This window comes from Nuphar pumila, chromosome 3 (genome assembly GCF_984573655.1).
Source record: "Nuphar pumila chromosome 3, dmNupPumi1.hap1.1, whole genome shotgun sequence".
NCBI lineage: Eukaryota > Viridiplantae > Streptophyta > Magnoliopsida > Nymphaeales > Nymphaeaceae > Nuphar > Nuphar pumila.
This window is the reverse complement of record NC_143251.1, coordinates 29,198,102-29,222,430: the sequence shown is the minus strand read 5'-3', so window position 1 is coordinate 29,222,430 and position 24,329 is coordinate 29,198,102. Positions and strand designations below refer to the sequence as shown.

Below are 24,329 nucleotides of genomic sequence, written 5' to 3'. Positions count from 1 at the left end.
GCCACCACCTGCTGGTGGCTCTAGTCAGCCAGCACAAACAAGGAAAAACAACAAGGGGGTGGGGGTTGTGGCTTCAGCCGCCCCACCTAGTCAGCAAGGGAAGGAGGAGAGGAGAGGGTGCTCGACACCCTTCCTCCTGGCGAGATAGAGCCACCATTGCTGGTGGCTCTGGTCTGCCGGCGACAGACAGGAAAGAAGAGGGAGGAGAGGGTGCTCGACACCCTCCCTCCTAGCGAGCTCAGGGAGAAGTTGGGAGGGGTCTCGGGTTGTGTCGACGTGACTCAGGCGAGGGCCGGGAGGGGCTCGGGTTGTGCCAACGTGACTCAGGCGAGAGTTGGGAGGGGTGAGGCGTCGGGTGGGCTCGGGGTTCGCACGAAAGAGTCAGGGGCTTTGGGTGTTTTAAAAAGAACCCCCCCCTCGGGGGGGCGGGGGGGGGGGGGGGGGTTAAATAGAACACGAGAAGGGGTGTCGACTCGGATCCAACCTGGATCCATTTTTTTTTGTTTTAAAGCACGGGTATTACAATAAGCCTGATCATAAATCGATTGTTTTCATATCTGCTGATCCTATGCATAGATCTGATCATAAATAGACAGTTTGCATGGTTGCTGATCATATGCATAAACCTCATCATAGTCCGTTGATCATATGCATAAATCTGATCTTAACTAGATCGTTTGCATGTTTGTTGATCATATGCATAAACTTGATCATAAGTAGAAAGTTTGCAGTCTGCTGATCATATGCATAAATCGGATCATAAATAGATAAGTCTGCAAGTTTTCTATATACATGTGTATGTGCTTGGTCAAATGCATGTTCTTTTTTTGTATTGTGAACGTGCATTGTGAACATAAATTTGTGGATCTGTGTTCACTGAAATTTTGCAATGGATGAATTATTTTGGAGATTTATTAGTGGTTGTATGTGAACCACTATGGGGCCTATGTAGGCCATGAGTATTTATTGCTAATGCGCTATTGAAATTGTTTATTTTAAAATTAATTACGTTGTTCAATTGTTAGGGTAAGGGCTCAAAATTATTATTGCATTTGCATAACTATTTTTGTATGAATAACTTGTAATTGAGTAAAATGGTTAAATAGACCAAAATAGTGTAATAATGCTCTTTCTTGATGTCCCTTTTATAGTATAAGAATCTTAGATAACAGTCTCAGGGGACCGTGAGGATACTAAAACTCCATGTGTAATTGTTGTTCAAAGAACCTGATATGAGGTTCATGTTCCCGACCACTGTTTTAGGGAGCTTTCAAGCACTTTGCCTGGGGGTGGTGGTGTTTACTCAACTGTAGTTATTTGTGTACCAACAAAGTGGTGTCAATGGTTGTGGAATTTCATTGATGTTCCGACATTAGGTGAGAATTCCTAATGTTCCGATGAAAGGTGAGGATTCTTGATTTCCTAGATAACTATGTTTTATCTAGTTAAATCTACCCTCTCCTATAAGGCCAAAAACAATCTAGAAACCTTTTAGAAAACCCTATCCCCTCTAAGATTAACCCAAGTATGGGATTAAGATAGAGAAAGTGATGTCCAAAATTTTAGAGATTTTTTTTAAAAAACAACCGAAGCTAAAACAATTTGGGCCCACCACAGATCTCAAGCCAATTCCATAAGATAAGACACTTGTTTAAAATTCCAAAATATTTTATTCTTATCATTTCAAATAAACATCAAAGTTTTTCCACAAAATTCCAATATACAGGATCACACAGAAGCTGTCAGATCCAAATTTTAGATGTCTATGAGTTCCCCACGTACTGCACCTTTCGTTCGCCTACTGAGAGCCTAAAGGAAACATAAGAGTAAAGAAAAAGGGGTGAGAACTAAATGTCTCAGTATAATCCTACATACCCGACCCTAGTCTCTAGTGTGTGTTGTATTTAAGGCAAACAAAAGCTAAAACTTATGCAAATGTCATGACTTACTTGGATGCATGAATATTTTATATCTTTCCATTTTCTTCGCTCTTGATTATATGGCATGCTTGCAACCATTCACACAATTAAGTTATCATCCTGATTACCTCCATGAGGGCACCAATCATCGGGCCACTATGGGCATCTTTGGCCTGCTTAGGGGGTGTTCATTCAACCATTTCATTGTACATTTTAACTCTCTCGGGGAACACCGAGACACTTGCATCAGAGTCTGGGATCCTTCATGAAAACATCTCTTTTCCTAGGATCTAGAGTCCAGAATACCTTGTTCATCTTCCTGTAGTCAACGTAGTGTACTACTAGGCATACGGTCACAACTCCACCTCCGCCTCAAGTATCGGAGTCCAGTGTCCCCTAAGCCCCATGGTGGGGGACGAGTTCACATTTGATCTTTGACGAGACTACCGAAGCACGTCTACCGTCAACAAGTGTAGGCGCTTGTTTAAATGTGACAAGCTAACTCGTTTACATCTGATGAGTAATATGTTACCTTAGGTGACAAACTTTAGTGTAACTTATTATTAATTTTAATGCCAGTGCATCACAATGTCTCCTCTCAGAACCACATGTCAACACTCATCATCTTATGCAATAAGTCACACTTAGGGTCAACACTCATCAAATCCAAGCTATTCGATCTCATGCATCATGCATCTCAACACATATTTCCATAATTGCAATTCTAACACAGTAAAAGTAGGATTCCATGCATACACACATGCATCATATCACACATCATGTATCATGCCGTTCATGCATACAATGCAATCTTTGTAGGGTGTTTGTGATTATACCTCTTTGTGGGTTTGTGAGCGAATCCCATAGTGGGTTCCTTATGGATGTTTGTCCACTTGTGTATCAATTTGGTGGACTTTGTTGGTGACATTTAAAGTCTTCCATATCTTTACTTGTTATTTATGAAATTTTTTACATTATGTTCTTTGGTGTGTTTTCTTAGTGGCCTTTGTGATCATCCCTTGGTTGATAGTTATGCCTGTGTCATATGTTACCTCTTATATATATCATGCATTGGATTAATCTATCAATTGCATATATGCTTAAATGTATTCCTATGCATATCTTATGTGATTCTTCATAGCTTTTGTATAGGATGTGGTTTTATAGTTATTAGATTATTGCATATACATGAATTTTGATATCTTTGTGAGTATCCGTGATTAGTTGTACTTGGGTATTTTCTTGGTTTTTTATATGGTTCTTTGAGAATCTATATATATGTTTTTGCCCCTTTAGTATGCCATTGTTGTCTCATAATAGACTTAATAATCTAGATTGAGCTATCTCTCTGTATAGTTTTCTTATATTGGCCATGCTCATTCTTCATTGTTATTGATGTAACCTTGATTGCCTTGCAGTTTGTCTCTTTTATGATTATTTAAATCTAGTGAAATTTCCATTCTTCTCTATACAAAGTAAATTGCTAGGGAAATTAACCAATATTAGAAACAAAACCTGGTGAGCTATCATTTCTTTGCATTGACCCATTTTGCTAATCATGTAACTATTGAGTAACAACAAAAAGAAAGAAATATGCAAAAAAGAAAGGCATAAAGTTCTATTTTTGTGTAACGCCCCAAAATCACAGACTTGTAACTTTTTAGGAAAACGTTGAAAGCCTTGTAATCATTTCTTTATCAAAGTTTAAAATAGTAGTTCAGCAAAAAATGATATTTGAAACAACAAGTTTACGGACCTTGGGCGCATTACGGGTGAACCTTTTTCATTACACAACGGATTTGTAACTCCATACATACATTAAAACCAAATAGATTCAAAACAAGGTTTTGAAATTTATACGAAAAATGAAATTTCCAAGAAACCTTATACCAAGTTATAAAAAAAAATTGTCCTCATGAGCGAAACGTCAGGGAAAGGGTCTCATCTTGATATCATCACGCCATGCTGCCATCACTTGCCGTACCGACCTAATCATCATATGTACCCATGAAATGTAGTTCGATCAATAAAAATTTGGTAGGTGCATATATATAACAATTTAGAACAAAACTAACACATGCGTTGATCCATACGTGATATGCAATTCAACATAAGTAAAATGAGCATGATAATCTTGTTTCGATATTAACTGTCCTGAGGGTACGCATAGGAGAAACGTAGAAACAACTAAGATTACCCAGAAGTTTGTTATGCTATGTATTTTGAAGGGGACGACCAATGACCGAAAGAGAATTTTTCAGAGGTTACTTGTTCAAGGGGATGCATCCATACTTCTGCAGAAGTCATTGGGACCTATCACCTAGGATAATTTTTGGTAGCCTAGTCCCCTAACTCCGATGACTTGGGACACCGAGTCATTTGCTCGAGAAGTATAGTTGTTAACAACCTATCCATCAGAGTTTTTGTACTATTCCATCCTCTCCCTTGACGGAACCAAAGATACAAATGGGTATGTCAGGTTCTATTTTAACTGACAATTCATTCTATATGTTCTGGTCTTTCAAACCAACTCGAGCATCTTGCCTGTGAAGGCGATCATCATTATTTATGTGATTTCTCTTTCATCATTGTGCATTTGCACGTTACGAGGTTACCATAAACCTCTCATCCAATCATCGTAGTATTAACATGCCGTGCATGTTTGATAGTATCACTACGATGAGAGGGGTATCAGTTTCTCAGAAAGAAACCTCAATTTTATTGTGTTGTGAAAGAAACGATGTAACCATTTTAGTTTAATTTAACATGCTTTGGTCTTTCAAATCAACTCGATCATCTTGCCTGTGAAGGCGATCATCACCATTTATGTGATTACCATTTTTATATCATTGTGCAATTTGCATGTTATAAGGTCGCCATGAACCTCTCATCCAATCATCGTAGTACTAACATGCTACGCATGTTTGATAGTATTCCTACGATGAAAGGGGTATTGGTTTCTCAGAAAGAAACCTCAACTTCCCGTCCTCTTGGCTGAGGAGATCCGGGTCATTTTCGGATATCAAACAAAAGATCGTACGTACCTCTTAGAGCTACGCAGGTTTAAGGAAAAGACTTTGTTGCGAATGAGCAACCATCAGATATTCGTTTCTTGCTTTTGGAAATAACGAATATTTCAAATATCGAAATTTTGCATGAAATCACTTTTTTTTAAAGACTTGGTGGTCATGCCCAAATATGCGTCTTTAAAAACAGGCGTAATGCAAGGTAGGCAGGAGTATGTAAAACTGCGTACCTTACAAGGTTATATATATGTATATATAATACATATGTAACAAAGCATAAGCCTGTGCACATTACAACACAGTGGCATAATATATATATATATATATATATATATATATATATATATTTGTAAATGACATAAAGCAAGACTCGATGTGCGAAACCACACATCGAGCTAAATAAACTGCGTAAGTGATGCACGACGTATGTAACTGTACATCGGCTAAATAAATTGCGTAAGCAATAGCCTGTGCACGTAACAGTGCGGCGGCAAAGTAAATGTCAAATTTAAGTTAAAAGCATATATATATGTTAGAAGTGTTCTGCCATTGTCCTTTTATGCAACTTTCCCCTACTTCAGAGATGGTTGGATTTGCTGACAATTCCGAACATAGGTTTTCAAGGGCTCGTGCTTTGGTGCACGTGCCCCATCCATTGCACCGATGAGGTGCGCAAAAAGGTATTTTGTCGTGCTGCGAAGAAAATGATGGAATCTTTTTACGTTATTGGACAAAGAAATGCGTGAGGTTTTAAGTTGAGTAAGAGTAAGACTGAATATATGGAATGTCGGTTTAGTAAGCAACGAAGTAGTGATGGGAGTGTAGTGAAGCTTGGTGAGCAAGATATACCGGTGAATGATTATTTCAAATATTTGGGATCCATCATTCAAAAGTATGGAGAAATTGATGGAGATGTAAATCATAGGATAAAGGTTGGGTGGATGAAATGGAAAAGTGCTACTGGAGTGCTGTGCGATCGTAGAATGCCATTGCGGTTGAAGGGAAAGTTTTATAGGACGACTATTAGACCCGCTTTACTATATGGTACGGAATGTTGGGCTGCCAAGAGACATCATATTCAAAAAATGAGTGTAGCTGAGATGCGGATGCTTAGATGGATGTGTGGAAATACAATAAAAGATAAGATTCGGAATGAAGAGATACGTAAGAAGGTAGGTGTTGCACCCATTGAAAATAAGATGCGAGAGAATCGTTTACGGTGGTTTGGACATATTCGGCGAAGGCCTAATGATGCTCCAGTTAGAAGGTTGGAGAAATGGGAAAATATATTAGTTAAAAGAGGTCGGGGTAGGCCTAGGAAGACTTGGATGGAGATGATAGGAAAGGATATGAATGCTTTGAACCTCACCGAGGACATGGCGTTGGATAGAAATGATTGGAGGAAAAGGATTAATGTGGAAGACCCAAAATGAATTTCTTTTTTGGTTCATATCGCTGACCCCAATTGTTTTGGGATGAAGGCGTAGTTGTTGTTGTTGTTGGACAAAGAAATGCGTGCGTCGCAGGGGCCGAACCTGGTTCGAGCCGACTGGGCTGAGCTGGGCTCATGCCGTGAGTGAACCGAGCTGGGCTCGATGCTAGCCGGTCTCAGCTAGGCTACGTCTGTCCAGCAGAAAGCAGGGAAGAGAAGGAGGCAAGGGGTGTCACCCTTGCCTGGTGACCGAAAAGACGAGGCAAGGGGAGGGAGTGTCGGGGAGAGAGAGAGAGAGAGAGCAGGGGGAAGGGTTTTTCTCTTTTCGTAAAGAGGACCCCCCCACCCCCCCCTCGGAGTTTAAATAGAAACACAGGGGGGGTGTATGAGTGGAACCGGATCCGGTCGGATCCAACCTGGATCTGATTTTTTGGATCCGATTTTTTTTTTGAAAAAACCGTGTGTTTACATTTTGTCTGGCTGGGAAATGGTTAAATGAACCCATGAGCACAGACAATGAACAACTAGCGACAATTGGATCTTGTAAGGGGAAGACAGATGGCAGACCTTTAGGTGCACATGAAACTCTTGGTTCAGGAAGCCAAAACCAGTGTCTCCTATGCCCTGATTCAGAACTAATTGATCCAGTCAAAGAGGCAGAAGAGCTGGAGGGTCACTTATTTGAAAATAGTTCGCATAATCTTAAAAGTTAAAACTCTTCAAGTTCGATTAATTGAACTAAATTTAACATTTTACTGCTAGTTCTAATTAATCATTATATACTCTGTGTTTAATGACACTAGATAAGATGTTCTCTCATAGTTGACTGTAATTATTTTCCCTCTTCAGGTTACCAGAAAAAATTGGTGGGAGCTTGCCTGGTGTTCATTATATCCGTGATATTGCTGATGCGGATCGACTGGTATCTTCAATGGTAAATATTATTTCACCTTACCTTCCTATTTTCATGTCAATGTTAGGCGTGCTATATGTATCTCTGTTTGTATATATGATGGAACCATTTTTTCACATGCCAACTAGAAGAAGTATTACGTTTTTTGGGAAATGGTTGATCATATGTTCCTAAAAAAAAAACAATAGCTTGAACTTCTGAACCACTGGGCCGTTCTTATGTTAAGATTCTGCATCCAATCTTTCCTATTTTTTCATTGTAACTGGATTAACCATAGTGTATTCACTGTGGACAAGGCCCTATCACTAAACAACCTCCTAGGATTCGTTTTATAGGATTTGACAAAGTCCTGTTTCAGCCAACCAACTGGGGCCACCTGCCACCTATGCTTGCTTATGTCCCATGGTTTTGCTTTGTAATAGTTGACAATGCCAAGGGTATTTGAATAAAATGGTGCCCAAAAATTGTTTTTTACTAATGAAATTACGTGATAATTTTGAAATTACCAAAATGTCTACAGGACAGTGCGATCCTTTAGCTGCTATGAAGATTTCTGTGTTTGTCATGGTCTCAGTTGGATGCTTGAGTTATAATATTTGATATAGTGCCTGGTTCTAGGTTTTCAATTTTGCTTATGTTAAAATAGGACTGCAGCTTAGCACCAATGAGCTCATAATATGTGGTTTATGTCAACATACTGGAACATCTTTTCATTTGTGATAAACTTTTCCACTTATTTTTGCTTATTATTGTTGAACCACCATGCAAAAAATTGCAGTATTTATGTGTCCATGATGTTTTTCTCATTATCGTTCATCCTATTGTCTTGTATGGTACATCAGGAGAAAGCAAACAAGGTAGTAATTATTGGGGGTGGTTATATTGGCATGGAGGTCGCTGCAGCAACTGCAGGTTGGAAACTTGATACCACGGTAAGTTTGACAATGTTTCATTTATGGAATCTGTTTTCTGCTAGGTAGTAACTTCACTTCCAAGATTTCTTTTGATCAGATAATTTTTTTCACATTATTATGAATAAGAATCCATTTTCTCTTCTGCATGTGTGGCATACAAGCTAAAATAAGGTTAAAAAATCCCTATAGTGTCAAAGCAAAAAGAGCAAAAGCAAGTAGAAGAAAAAGTTAATGCACAAAAGAAAGCCTGTATTTGGCAACAAAAGACAGATGTTTTCCAGTAAAAGAAAGACATATAAGCATATTTATAGATGTTTTCGTTTATGCTACTCAAGTGTGTGCGCGCATGTGTGTGTGTGTGTGCTCGTGCATGTGTGTACACGCACATGCATATTTATGCGCGTGTGCATGTGTATGTGTGAGTGTGTGCACATGTGCATCCTGCATTTGCTCATGCATGCATGTTTGTGTGTGTGCCAGTATGCTTGTGGTTTGCATGTGTGTGTGTGATGTGCCATGTAAAAGTTCTTTAAGTGATTCAAACTTTTTGACCTCGCACTTCCATAATCTCTATCTTCCTCCCCTGGCTAGTATATTTCATATTTGATAGTAAAAGTCTTAACTTGAAAGTTTAGTATTGTAAGAAGTTCTAATAGGGTTGATAGTATTAAACTTAGAGAAAACAAGAAACACACTTAGAGACTTATTTCATGTGCTAAATGATTCTGTTTAATGCAGGGATGGTGATGATGTCAATGCCATAGGACTTGTAGGGCTTTTTGATCTTTTCCTTAAAGAGTTCACTACAATGTTATGTCAAGCTAAATTTTTGTCTGATAATTTCTGTAGTGAATATTGCTAGTTGCTCAGTCCGATGTAACCAGTGTCCATTCTTGTTGCTACCAGTCTTCTCATGCAGTAGCTGAAAAAGTATGTTGCTTAGATTTTCATTTTTTTTAACAAAGAAATTATCGAGTGAATGTAATCTTTCCTATGGAAATGACATGGAAAATGTCACTAGCAGTAGGAGAAACTTGATTATGTTCCTTATTCTTGTTAAAATAGTGTTAGAATGATATTGATATTCATGGGTTTTGGATCCATATCCAGACCTGATATGCATTATGGCATTATTGTAATTATTGTAAACTGTAACAGAGCAATATAGAAATCTAAAGACGCCACCCAGTTAGGGTGAGACGTTCTGTTATCTTTCACTGCTCTCTCTTGTGCTTTTCTTCTTCTTGTCTGTGTTGTGTAGGGACAGCTCTTCAAGAAATCTCACATGGTATCAGAGCAGCCATAAGAGGTAACCCTCATCGATCTGGACTGCAGATCTGTCTACTTATTTAGATCTCTCTTCTTTTCTTCCTCAAATCTGCAGATCTTCTTTCTTTCCTTTTATCAGATCTGCTGTCAATCAGATTCGAGATTTCAAATTAAAATTTTCGCTAGATCTGATATTAATAAAATCGATCTAAAAAAAATCGATTTGATATCTTCTTTCATATTCTTTTTTTGTCAAATCCCAAAAAAAAGGGTTTTTTCTGTCAGATCACGTTAGATCTAATTTTCTTTCAGATCATGTTAGATCTGATTTTATCTTCTTGCAAACTTTTCTTTTCTTTCTTCCTAATTAGACTTATTTTTTCCTTTCTCATTTTTCCAGTTTCTTGATTCTAAAAATCTTTTCTTTTCTTTTATTGCATCTTTTCTCGATTTTTAGACAGATCAGATATGACGTGATTCTGGGTTTCATCATCACGTTAGATCTGATTTTCATCATCTCACGTCAGACCAGAACTAGTTGTCTCTCTCTCTCTATATCTCACGTGAGACCAGATCTGACGTGATTCTGGTTTTCACCATCATGTTAGATAAGCTCTGACGTGTATCTTCCCTAAAAAAAGGGCTGATAGTCTTAAAATATACATATAGACTTTATCGTTATATGCATATGTCATTAGTTATTAGCTATGTCACATGGGTGCGGGTGCGACACGGGTGCGGCACAATTTTAAAATTTTTGGACACGGGGACTCAGCTATATATATATATATTATTTTTTTAAAAAGTGCACAGACACAACACAGTCTGTGACTGTGCACAGTCACAATTAATATAATTATTTTTTAAAAAAGTGCACAGACACAACGCAGTCTGTGACTGTGCACATCACTGTGACTCTTTATATATTTTTTTAAATAAAAAATATAAAAAATTCATTTTTTTAGGGACAAATGGACATTTTTTGACTCGGTCAAAGTTGACCGAGTCCAAAATGTGGACGGACTCGGCCTCGACTCGTTGACCGAGTCTGACTCGGCGTTGACCGAGTCTAGGCCGAGTCCGAAGTCGCACCCGTGTCGGGGCGTGTCGACTCGGGTGCGGCACCTCCCTAGCCGAATCCGTGTGACTTAGGTTATTAGACTCTTCTGCCCATCAATATTACCAGAGATTATTCCCTGATTTCTTTCTGATTTACCGTCCAAAAAAAAAGGTTTCACACATAGCGCATACTATCTATTTTGTGAGTCAATCATATATTCCTTTTGTTACTCATTTATTTTCTTTCTTTTATTCTTCTGATGGCCGCAATCAATGTGTAACACATGCGATTTTTTTTTAGTTTTAACTTTTAAATTTAGGTTAAAACTAGTTTTATATTCAGCCGAAATTCGAGAGTCTTAGTTAACCAGACTGTGTTTTAGACTCAAACCAGGTTCCATGAGAGACTCAGAGGGGTCACACCTAGCCCAGTGGGGTGCCAGGTGTGACCAGGGTGGCCCACAGGGGTTCAGAGGTGACTCAGGGTTAATTGGATCTTGGATGAGTTAGGTTCGGATACAAACCTGAGTTTGAATCCAATGTGGATTTGGATCTTATGTTTAGATATGGATCTTTAAATAAATTTTGGATTTGTATTTCTTTGTTTAGTTCCTAGATCCAACCCAAATGGGGATTGGATCTGATCAAATTTTTGGATCCAGATTGAGTTTTGGATCTGGATCATTTTGGATCTAGACTCAAGTGGGATCTACTCCAGGTTCTAGAGACTTCATTAGGAGGGTCTTTAAAACTCTAGAGGGCTCTAGAGAGGGTGGGGTGCCCCTCTAGTGGACCCCATAACTAATTAGGTTAATTAGTTAGTTAATTAAGATAAAATATTAGTTAATTAAATTAATTATTTATTTAATTAAATAGTTAGTTAGGGAAATTCTTGAATAGGACTCTTAGGGATGAGATTATGTTAGAATATAAAAGGGATTAGGACTCTAAGGAGGGGACGCCCGCCCCTCGGTGGAATTTTAATATAAAAAAATAAGAGAGAAGCCTCTCTCTTATCCTTTTCTTCTTCTTCCTTAGAGTTTTTTCAACAGCCTGAAGCTACTCCAAGGTGCTAGGACGGGGGACGAAGGTGTTGGTGGTTCTAAAAACATGTTTCAGGTATGATTCATCTTACTCGTAGCATAGATTGGATGCAAACGCATAAACCGTGCATTTTGCCGATTCTACGAGTTGATTCATGGTGGATCAGATCTAGAATAAGTTTCAAAATGGTTTTAAAAGTGTTTTAAATTCAATATTATGTTTTAAAACGTATTTACAAAATCATTTTTGGTAAATCTATGCCCGGACGACTAAACCGGGAAATCAGGTAACCTGAAACATATAGTTTCGTGTTCTTACGTAATTTTTGTAAAACCCGTAAACAAAAAAAAATTATAACTTGGATTCGTGTCGGATTTGGACCCGGATCCGACCCAAACCCAATGAAGGCACCGCCTCCCTCGCGCCTTCTGAAGACAGCGAGGCAAGGGGGGTTTCAAATACGAAACCCCTCTCCTGCTCTCTCGTTCTCTCTGCACTCTCCCCCGACCGCCTCTCCCCTTCTCTCTCTCTCTCTCTCTCTCTCTCTCTCTCTCTCTCTCTCTCTCTCTCTCCTCTGCACCGCCTCCCGTCTCCATCCCCTGTGCTTCAACCACCGGCGACCAACGAGCTTCGGTGAGCCACCCTTCCCTGGCACCGTCTCTCTCCGACCTCGTTCGTCGGCACCCACCTGGGCAACCCCCGACGACCCCCCAGACTCACTGTCGGCTGTGCCTCGCCAACCTTTGTTGCCTCCGTCCCGAGGGCTCGCCGATGGCCTCTCAGCCGGCACCCTCCGTTCTCACCCTGCGTTCGGCCACCTACTGCTGGCAGCCCAATGTGAAATTGTCTACGAAGAGACAATACACATACAAGCATAAATACTTTATAAAAGAAGTGCACGAAAGCACTCTCACAACACTTAACAAAATACGCAAAAAGCGTATAAATAATAAACATGCAATAATGCATGTATTTCATAAAAATGGAAGCAAATGCTTGAGACTCTCAAGCTTATTTTACAACAAGGGGGAACACCCCTATTTATACCAGAGAAAAGGGGTGCAAGAGGGGGCTCCCCAAAGGAGTCGTTGGGGAGCCCCCAACGGTCACAATTGTGACCGTTGGGGCCCCCCCAATGACTCTATTGGGGGGACCCCCAATGCACCTTTTTGTTATGCAAAAAGGAAAAATAAAAAAGATAAATAATTTAAAAAAAATAAAAGAAGAAATACAGCATATTCCAAATGGAATATGCGCAAAATGTAAAAAGACAGAAATACCCTTTTTGGGTAAAAGAGAAAAAGGGAAAAAATATATAAATATATATACTTATATATAGAGATACGTATACATATAATATATGTATACGTATCTCTATGTATATAAGTATATATATTTATACTTACAATAATGTTTTTGAGTATACATTTAAACACCCCCCTTCAAACTTACGGTGTGATAACCGCAAGTTTGTCAAGAAGGAAATGAAATCTAGGCGAACAAAGAGCTTTTGTGAAGAAGTCCGCAAGTTGATATTCAGACGTCACGTATGGTAAATCAATGACCTTCTTCAAGTATTCTTCCCTGAAATAATGGCAGTCCATCTCTATATGCTTTGTTTCCTCGTGAAAGGTGTGGTTTTTGGCAATATAGATTGCACTTTTATTGTCATAGCACAACTTTGTTGGTTCTCTGATAAACACTCCCATATCTTCCAAAAGGCGTCAAATCCATACAATTTCCATGGTAGTGGATGCCATGGCTCTATATTCGGCTTCAGTGGATGACAGATAGACCTTCTGTTGCTTCTTACATCGCCATGAGATCAAAGACTCACCTAAGAACACACAAAAACCAGTGGTGGAGTGACGGTTACTAGGGTCACCTCTCCAATCTGAGTCAGTATAAGCAAGTAATTTCAATTCAGAAGAAGAAGATAGAAATACTCCATTATTCACAGTTCCCTTCAAATATCTGATGATGCGAAGCACAACACTCATATGAACGGTTGTAGGAGCGTGCTGAAACTGACTGGCGATGTGTATAGCATGTGACAAATCAGGTCGAATAATGCTAAGATACATTAAAGAACCTACCAACTGCCTATAAGGAGTAGGATCGGTTAAAGGAACACCATCGTCAATCTTCATTTTTGCTCCCACAACTTCAGGAGTTTCACATACTTTGTCATCAGAAATCCCTGATCTGTAAATAATCTCACAAGCAAGTTTAGACTGGGATAGAAAATAACCACGTTGCGAATAGGCAATCTCAATTCCAAGAAAATATGTCAGAAAACCCAAGTCTGACATCTCAAATTTTGAAATCAAGACGGATTTAATACCCTTGACTCCTTGAACATCATCACCTGTAATTAACATGTCATCAACATAGAGTAATAATATTACAATCCCTGCATTAGATTTTCTAGTAAATAGAACAATGTCAGTAGAACACGAGGAGAAACCATTTTCCAACATTACACTGGTAAATTTGTCATACCAGGCTTTGGGAGCCTGTTTCAAGCCATAGAGGGCCTTTCGAAGACGAAGAACTTTATCTTTAGGAATCTTCATGCCTGGTGGAGCATCCATATACACCTCTTCGTTAAGATCACCATTTAAAAAAGCATTTTTCACATCCATTTGAAAAATGTTTCAATTTTTAATAGATGCAATAGTAATAAGACATCTAACTGTAACCATTCGGGCTACAAGAGCAAAAGTTTCTTCATAATCAATCCCATACTTCTCTGCCCATACCCTTTTGCAACTAAGCGAGCTTTATACCTTTCCAGGGATCCGTCGCTCTTAGTTTTAACCTTAAAAACCCATCGACAACCTATAGTTTTCTTTCTTATGGGTAGAGTTTGGAAATCCCAAGTTTCAGCCCTTTTAAGAGCATTAAGTTCATTTTGCATGGCTTCTTGCCATTCTATACATTTTTTAGCTTCTTCAAAATTCCTTGGCTCAAAGTAAGAGTGAATGGCACTAAGACAAGCCCTATACCGGGGTGAAAAGGAATCAAAAGAGACAAAACGAGTTGGAGGTCTCCTATTCCTCTCAGATCTTCGGTGATCGAGAGCAGGGACAAACTCACTATATTGGTCAATGGAACTTCTAAAGGTGTCTTGGTTTCTACGTTGAGTAGGTTATGGGGTCACTTGAAATTCAGTTTTCTTGTTCATTGAGAGGGTTATGTTCTTCAACATCACCATCATTTTCCTCATCATGGTTTGATGATACATCATCATCACTAGATATATCATCATTACTAGTCAATAAGTCAAAAAGGAATGAGTAGTCAAAATTTTCTTGTTGAGAAACATTTTTTTCAAACCCACTTTCATTTTCTAAAAACGTTATATTTCTAGAAACATATAACTTATCATCTCGAAGATCATAGCAACGAAACCCTTTTTGAGTTTCGGAATACCCAAGAAAGGCGCAGGGGATAGCTTTGGGAGAGAGCTTGTCCTTTTTATCCGTAAGTATAAAGCACTTGCTCCCAAAAACTCGTAACCTATTATAATCAGGTTCAAGCTTATATAAGATCTCAAAGGGGGATATTTTCCCTAATATCCTAGATGGTAAACGATTTATCAGATAAACAGAAGCAAAAGCTGCTTCAGCCCAAAAATTTTGAGGAATGTTTTGGGAAATAAGAAGTGTCCTAGTGGTCTCAATGATGTGCCTGGGTTTTCTTTCGGCCAACCCATTCTGTTGAGGGGTTTTAGGACAAGACCTTTGGTGAATAATTCTGTGATCTTCAAGATATACTTTAAATTGGTTGGAGAGATATTCTCCTCCAAAATCACTTCTAAAAATATTTATATTACTGTTGAATTGATTCTTGATCATTGAATGGAAGGTTTTAAAACACGTAAAAACTTCATGTTTGAACTTAAGAGAATAGATCCATGAATATCTGGAGAAATCATCTACAAAAATAACATAATAAGAAAAGCCTCCTTTTGAAACAACAACTGCGGGTCCCCAAACATCGCAATGAACAATTTCGAAGGTTTTAGATGAGAACATAGTTCTTTGCTCAAAAGGTAAACTTTGCATTTTTCCGAGAATACAATCATTACAAGAAAAAAACTTTTACAAAGATCCTTTGCAAAATGTAAATAAGATAACTTGGTGATATTAGGATAACCAAGTCTCTTGTGCCACATATTTATATCTTTGTTCCGGGCAACATTACAAAAAAGATTTTGGAACTTTGAGAGATTCCATATAGTATAGGTCTCCTTTTCTAAAGGCTTCCCCAATCAATTTCCCGGACCGGCGATCCTGTATTAAACATTTATCACATGAAAATTTAATATCGCAACCATGGTCCGAGAGTTGAGAAACAAAGAGAAGGTTTAAGTTTAGTTTAGGTATAAATCTAATTTTTGGAATGAAAAAATTTTGAGTTTCAAAATTACCTATTCCTTTAATTTCAAGAGAGGTTCCATCCGCAGTGGAAACAAAGGATGGAGAAACATTTTTTGAGTAATCGGAAAGTGAAAATATGTTTGGGGACATATGAAAAGATGCACCTGAGTCCAAAAGCCAAGAGACTTTACCTGGGATGGAAGAAGTAGACACGGTGACACCGGATGTAGCTTCCTTGAGAAGAGATTGAAGGGCTTCCACTATTTGATTTAAAGAGAGTGACCCACTTGATGATGCATCTTCCTTTTGTGGTACACCGGTGGTAGCCATGGCGAGAAGCTTCTTCCATTTGGGACATATGGGCTTGATATGCCCCGGTTCTTTACAAAAATGACAAATAATCTTGCTATAGTCCCTCTTTCCTCTTTGTCCACCATCTCCTCTTTGATTTTGTGATTTGAAATGAGGAGGATGATAGGTTTTTACATTATTTCCGGGTCTTGATACGACATTGACCTCATTGTTTTCTTCATAATTACAAGGAACCGCAAGAACATTTGGTCCTTGTTTACATAAACTCACACGAGTCTCCTCATCACTTAATTTGGTGAGAACATCTTCAAGAGAGGGATGAGTAAATGAGGATAGAAGTGACGACCTTATTTGCTCAAATTCCGGTCTTAACCCATTCAAAAAATTGAAGAACCGATCTTCTTCAAGTTGCTTGTGGCGGAGTTCAATTGCCTCTCCACTCCATTTTGGTTCAAGCATGGAAAGCTCATCCCAAATGGAGGAAAGGTCGGCAAAATATTCCCTAATAGATATTTCACCTTGAGTAAGGGAGAGGGCCTTCTTTTGAAGGTAATACTTATGGGATAGATCTCTTGATATATACATTTTCTCGAGATAATGCCAAGCTTCCGATGCTTTTTTGAACTTGATAATGTTGGCATTAATCTTTGTTTCGACGGATGCGAAGAACCAAGAAAGAATCTTGAAGTTCTTCATTTCCCATTTGTCGTGCTTCTTGGAGTATTCTTCAAGAGCTTTGATCCTTTCCTCTCCCTCGAGAATCTTGATTTCACTTCCGTCCATCACGGTTATTTTGGGTTTCGGTTTCGGAATTCTGCCTTGCACATAACCCCATAATCCTTTACCTTTTATGCGAGCCTCCATGTTCCCGGCCCAAATATGATAGTTGGACCCATTCAACTTGAAGCCAAGAGCGAAGTGAGACTCTTTTTCACCCATTAAGGAGTAAAGAAAAGGAGAAGAGGGCGTACCAACACAATGCTTCAACTTTAGCTTGCACAAGATCCTTCTAAAATATTTGAGAAGCAAGATCCACCACTTCAACTTCTAAGGATCCGAAGGCACGATTTTCGAGGCACTCAAAAAAAGGAGAATCCCACGATCCTTAGTCACCAACCGTGCTCTGATACCATGTGAAATTGTCTACGAAGAGACAATACGCATACAAGCATAAATACTTTATAAAAGAAGTGCACGAAAGCACTCTCACAACACTTGAACAAAATACGCAAAAAGCGTATAAATAATAAACATGCAATAATGCATGTATTTCATAAAAATGGAAGCAAATGCTTGAGACTCTCAAGCTTATTTTACAACAAGGGGGAACACCCCTATTTATACAAGAGGAAAGGGGTGCAAGAAGGGGCTCCCCAAAGGAGTCATTGGGGAGCCCCCAACGACTCTATTGGGGGGGACCCCCAATGCACCTTTTTGTTATGCAAAAAGGAAAAATAAAAAAGATAAATAATTACAAAAAAATAAAAGAAGAAATACAGCATATTCCAAATGGAATATGCGCAAAATGTAAAAAGACATAAATACCCTTTTCGGGTAAAAGAGAAAAAGGAAAAAATATATAAATATATATACTTATATATAGAGATACGTACACATATAAAATATGTATACGTATCATGTATATAAGTATATATATTTATACTTACAATAATGTTTTTGAGTATACATTTTAACACCCAGGTGCGTACCCCTCTGCCGCCTTCTCTTCCCCTTTTCTTTTCTTCCTTCCGTCAAACGACAGGGGCAAAAGCCCCTGCCTGTCGGTCTTTTACGGCAAGGAATGGTCGTCCGGAGCCCCTGCCACTTTGCCGATAAGTCAGCAGGGGTAAAACCCCTGCCTCCTGTGAGAAGGGTTCTGGCAGGGGGTTTTGGGGCCCCTGCCTGCCCTTTTGTGTTCACAGGGAGGGTCGAGACCCCTCCCTGCCTCTGTTTGTTGCGGGGAAGGGCTCGAGTGGGCTCGAGTCCTCCCTGCCTACGTGCTATGCAGGGGAGGGTTCAACCCTCCCTGCCTTCGTAGTATGCAAGAGGAGGGGTCGAGCCCCCTCCTCGGTCCCTTGATGTTAGGGGAGGGGTCGAGCCCCTCCCTGCTTGTCTTTTATACAGGGGGAGGGGTCGAGCCCCTCCCTGCTTGTCTATTGCGCAGAGAAGGGGTCAACCCCCTCCCTGCTTCCGTGTTGCCCAAGGAAGGGGTCAACCCCCTCCCTGCTTTCGTGTTTCGCTGGGAAGGGGCCGAGACCCCCTTCCTCCCTTTATTGTTCAGGGGAGGGGTCGAGCCCCCTCCCTGTACCCTCGTTTTTAAGTGAAATAGTATGCCTTATTTCCTGTTTCCTAAGGAGACAATTCGACTTGCCATTCTACACAAGTGCAAGGACTGATTTTAAATTTACTATTTGGTGTGCAGTTCTTGTTTAAAAATAACCATTTGCAAAATCGCACCACCCTCAGTTTAGGAGACCCAGAGCCACCCTTGCAGGTGGCTTTGGCCTGCTTGCCAAAAAGGTAGGAGAGAAGTGGAGGGAAGCGAGAGGGAGCAACAACCGTTTGGCTGCTGCTGTCTTCGTAGAAACAAAGGAGGAAGAGGGGCACAGTGGCACCCGCGTGGTGCCGCTGCTTATGGCAGGGTGACGACACTAGGCAGTGCCACCACCACCGAGAGCTTGCCGGCAATAGAGACGAGAGAAAGAGGGGCAGGAGGGCGACGCCCTCCTGTCGGCAATAGAAGTGAGAGAGAGGGTCAGGAGGGCAGCACCCTCCTGTTGGCAACAGTCGTGAGAGAGAGAGAGGGGTAGGAGGGCGGTGCCCTCCTGCTGGCAACAAAAGTGAGAGAGGGGTAGGAGGGCGGCAGCGCCCTCCAACCAGCAACAGTCATGAGAGAGAGAGAGAGGGGCAAGAGGGCGACGCCCTCTTGTCGACAACAGACGAGAGAGAGCGAGGGGGGCAAGAGGCTGCGTACCTGAGGGAGGTGGCACTGGTTCAGATGTGCCGGTGACAGGAAGAGGAGGACAAAGGGGGGGAAAGAAGAGGGAGGAGAGAGGTGGGAGTCATCAGAGTTCGAGGTTCTCCAGTGAGGGTTGGTCGGCGTGAGGAAGAAGGGGAAGCATCGGGGATTTCGGGTGCGCTGGTGTGCGAAAGAGGGAGACGAGGGGAGAGTCGAGAGAGGGGGGGGGGGGGGTAAAGACCCAGATCTGGGTTGGATCAAAAACATTTTTTTCTTTCTAAAAAGCACAAGTCTTACATAGGTATTCCTTAAGTTGGGTACGTACCTTGAGATACTCTTGGGTACTCCTTAATGTGAGTACATACCTTGAGATACTCTTGGGTGCTCCTTAAATTGAGTATATACCTTGAGTGGATCAAATGAGTTATCTTTAGTACACCTCAGTGACTTCGCGGGGGGGGGGGAGGGGTGTGGGTTTATGCCTTGCGAGACAATGGTTTGAGCTGCCCATAGTGGAGCTTGGGGCTATTAAGCCTGGTGTTGAGTGCACCCAGTATTGTAGTTGGAACCAATTTAAATAACACCTAATTGCCCATTTGGTTCTACGGTCTACTTTGGAGAGGGTAGGTGGTACACACGTCGATTGACATGTTTTGAGGGCATAGGCACCTCTTGGGCCCCCAATCGTCGGTGTAAGGGGCTGGGATTGTCAATTTATCCTAGGTAGACAGTCAAGATCTACAAAGCAAAAATCGATTCCCTGGACCATTGTTAAGTTTCTCTCAGTTAAAGACCGTTTCAGTGGATGTTTGGACTGACTCTTTGAATCAATGGGTTAATTAAAATGCATAACATAATAAATCTCCATTTGATTGCTGAGTCAGGATTAGGTCTTAGGCGTGTGCCCCCTAATTAAGAAAAAAGAAACAATGCATTAGATTAGGTTCACAAGTGGTTAAATGATTCATTGAATGTTGGTATAAAATTCTATGCATGTCATTTAAAATTTTTAGTTCATGCATATGTTGGCATATATGGATCTGTTTGATTATTATATTGATTACTAATGATATGATACAAGTACGTTACATGATGATAAGAATGAATTATTGAGTAATCCTGTATAATTAAATTATTATAACTTTGTTGAGTTTATATGCTATGACATGCTATGATTTGTTTGCATGGGAAAAATGTATGCTTTGTATATTTGCGTTATTTTCATGATTATGTGCAGGGTGTTTTATTACTGGGGCTATTGTTGATGCCCCTATATTTTAATATTTCAGGTAACAAATTAGCTAAATGGCAATGACAGGAGGCTCGAGGTGGCGTCAAGAGGGTCATATTCGTTTAGGCTGTTGGTTAGACAAAATCATTTTATTTACTTTATTATTTTCGTTTAGTCTTGTAAACTCTGATATTTGGAAGACTAGTATTTGATTTATTGCAATTTAATTGATGGTTTAATTCAATTATTCTAGTCTTTCAAGTGTGTGTTGGTAACTATAACCCGCTCAAGGGTTGAATTGTTCTTAAAAAGAGTTTTCGATGTTTTTTTAAAAAATCATGAAAAAGGGATTTGAAAAAAAAATTCCCTAAAATTTTCAGTTTAAAAAATTGGGGGAAACTCGATTCTTCCAATTTCATTACTTGGAAAAAACAAATCATCCCATTCCTCAGCCGTCATGATATGATGGGGCACCTTGATGGGTCAATCTTGGTACCCTTGGAGTTCGCTCCCAAAACAATCTCATAACAAGATAAAAGCTCATGTAAAGCCTCCAAAGACATGGTAAAAAGTTCAGATTTTATCATGTGGCACAGGAATGACCAGTCAACCATAGCTTTCATCATAGCCACTCTTTCTCGTGAAGTTCTTCTTCACATTCTATCTAGAGTTTCAACAAGAGTTATGTGATACTTTGCATAAATGGTATGAAGAGATTTCTACTCTCAGGATTTATCAGTTGAAGGCAGAATTCACAAATCTAAAAAGGAGAGATTTACATATTGCTGAATATCTTAACAAGATCAAGGTTTGGTGGATCAGCTTGTCGCCATTACCCGCTCAAAAGGACAGATTGTGAACATCAAGATGAGAGACAGACCTTTTTCTCACAATCTCCGGCCCCTTCGAACTCCATATCTATTTTGACTCTATATATGTGGGCACCTGATATCTATGAGGGTTCACCCACCCCAGTTACATCATTCCTTTCTATTGCGCCTAAAATCTCTATTTCTGCAAATATGTCGCGTCTTTCTTCTTTCAACACCTCTCGAGGAAGAGGATGTGACCGTGAACACAATTCTGGTGGTCGTGGTATACTCCCTATTCCCTCTTCTTCTACTAATCAAGCGAATTTGGTATGTCAGATGTGTAGAAGAAAAGGTCATACATGTTTCAACTATTATTGGCGATATGTTCCTACTTATCGGCCGCCCACGGTACCGATTCCCGCTCGCTTTAGGGCTCTTGTAGCTGTTGCTCCAACATTTGCACCATTTGGATCAGCTCCACATGCTCCAACGAATTTTGTTTAAGCTCCTCAAGCTCCTTCCATTATTTATCCTTCTTCAGTCGCAAGTTCTCATGATTTAGATGCACGTATTGCTGGTTTTGGTCAGTTGAACTTTCAACATAACCATAATCCTATTGAGAATCTATGGGCTGTCAACATGCACTTTCCACCTTCAGCTGAACCTTCTTCAGACACTCCCTCACAAGGCTGAGTTATGGACTCAGGGGCTGCACACCACGTAATGGGAGATTCAGGTAAACTCTCATGCTGAGCCTTATCATGGTAATAGGAGTGCGATTACGTAATATGAAAAACACCACCATATTACTCACATAGGTATCACTGTCGTTCCTACTAGTAAAGGGCCTCTTCCTTTGTCCAATACTTTTCTTATACCAAGCATAAAAAAAATCTTGTATTTGTCTTTCAACTTTGTCGTGATACTAATTCCTATAGTTTCTTTTTTCCGTTTTCTGTTTCTGTGAAGGTCATTCACACGAATCAGACACTTGTTGAGGGAAGATAGTGCAAAAACTTATATGTCCTGAATGAAGCTCTTAAGTCTTTTCCGTCATTAGCCAGTCATTCGTTTTATGCATCGTCGTCGTCAAGTCCAGGAGTTCACCTGCAAGTTAATGTTTGGCATCGTAGATTAGGTCATTGCAATTCAAGTTTCCTTGATATTTTATATAATAAAGATTTTATTGATGTTCGAGGAAGAAATTCTTTTTCTTGTGTTAGTTGTCATATTTGTAAAAGTCATGAACTTTCATTCTCAAGATCACGAACTTCTTTTCCTTTTGAATTGATTCACTCTGAAGTTTGAAGACCTTTCTCGGTTATGTCCTTATCAAGGACCTCCCAATAAAATGGTGTGGCTAAACGAAAACATCGCCATATTGTGGAGACTGCCTTGACCATGATGTATGATGCTAATCTCAAGTCTTACCTTTGGTCGGAGGCCTTCCACACAACAATTTATTTGATAAACAAAATGCCTCTATCCAACCTTGAAGGTGAGTTATCCTATTCTTTGTTGTACGGATCATACCCTAATTATTCTTAGTTACGTGTGTATGGATGTCGGTGCTTTGTCCATATTGATGGCACGATGCGAAACAAATTATCTCCCAGAGCCACCATGTGTCAATTCATTGGGTATGACGAAGAATACATGAGATATAGATGCTTTGATTATGCTGCCAACAAGGTTCTTATCTCTCGTTATGTTGTTTTTAATGAAGATGTTTGTGGGGTTGCCTCATTTGAAATCATTAATAGTTTGTTGCATTCGTTTTGGCCATCATCCACACCATAAGCTCAACATATTTTAACTGACAAAGTTGTTGCTGATAATACTCAGCCAACACATGGACAATAGCCTCGTTTTCAATTTTTTAAAAAGGTTTACAACAGACAAGGTGGATAATAGCCTGAAAAATATAGCAAATCAACTGCCGAACCATTTTAGCTGACTACTTTCATTGCTGATCAGATTGTAAAACCTAGCTCATTGGTTGACAATAGTACCTCCGATCAACTTACTATCTGTTTCCCATCCCAACTATCCAATAATGCAGCAGAAGTTGGTTCTGTTCAGCAGCAACCTCACCCTACTCGCATGTCCAATAAGGTTCGACATCCTCCTGATAAATGGGTGAGTTATGAGTCCTTCTCTCTGGACTTTCAGGTATACGCTGCATCACTTAATGATTTTCAAGAGTCCCGGTCTTTTGTTGAAGCTAGTCGTCATTCACAATAGACTGATGCTATGAATGAAGAAATCACAACCCTTCATAAGTGCAATACATGGGAAATAGTTCCTCGACCAACAAATAAAAATATGGTAGGTTGTCGTTGGGTGTACAAAATTAAACGCAAATATGATGATAGCATCCAGCGCTTTAAAGTAGCTAAAGGTTATACTCATAAACATGAACTCGATTTTGATGAAACCTTTAGTCCAGTTGTTCGCATGTGAGCGATTAGTATTGTTTTGCCGTTGGCCGTATCTAATGGATGAGATTTATTCCATGGTGATTTGTGTGAAGTATATGTGGAGCATCCTCCTGGCTACACTGAGGGAGATGCTCACAACACTGTTCTCACACTAAAAAAGGCTATATATGGCCTAAATCAGGCTTCACGGGCATGGTTTGATACATTCAACAATGTTTTTCGTTATCTTGGTTTTGAGTGCAGTCATTGTGATTACTCCCTCTTTGTGCATCATGACAAATCTATGATCACAATCATCTTGGTTTATGTGCATGATATAATCATCAAAGTCAGCAATCATGCCAAGATTAGTTAGTTGAAATCTATTCTTCATAGTCAATTTCACATGACGGATGACGGATCTGGGTCCTCTTCGGCTCTTCTTGGGTGTGCAGGTGGATCAACAATCAGATCATCTTATTCTTTCGCCGCAAAAGTATGTTAGAGACATACTACATCATAGTGGAATGCTGGGATGCATGTACTCACTCCCATGGCTATTCCAACTCAGTTGGGTCATAGTTTTTCGGATGATGCTGATTTTTCTGAACCTGAAAAATATCGAAGCATTGTT

General features: G+C 39.8%; 1 protein-coding gene across 2 annotated transcripts in view; it reads left to right on the top strand.

Moving 5' to 3' along the window:
* The window catches only part of MDAR6 (monodehydroascorbate reductase 6), an 83,520-nt gene that overhangs the window by 23,843 nt on the left and 35,348 nt on the right, over positions 1 to 24,329 (top strand). For both annotated transcript variants that reach the window (XM_089999175.1, XM_089999174.1), the window contains exons 7-8: positions 7,227 to 7,311; positions 8,133 to 8,222. In XM_089999175.1, the coding sequence (XP_089855301.1) occupies positions 7,227 to 7,311; positions 8,133 to 8,222 (175 nt within the window). The remainder of the gene's footprint in view (positions 1 to 7,226; positions 7,312 to 8,132; positions 8,223 to 24,329) is intronic.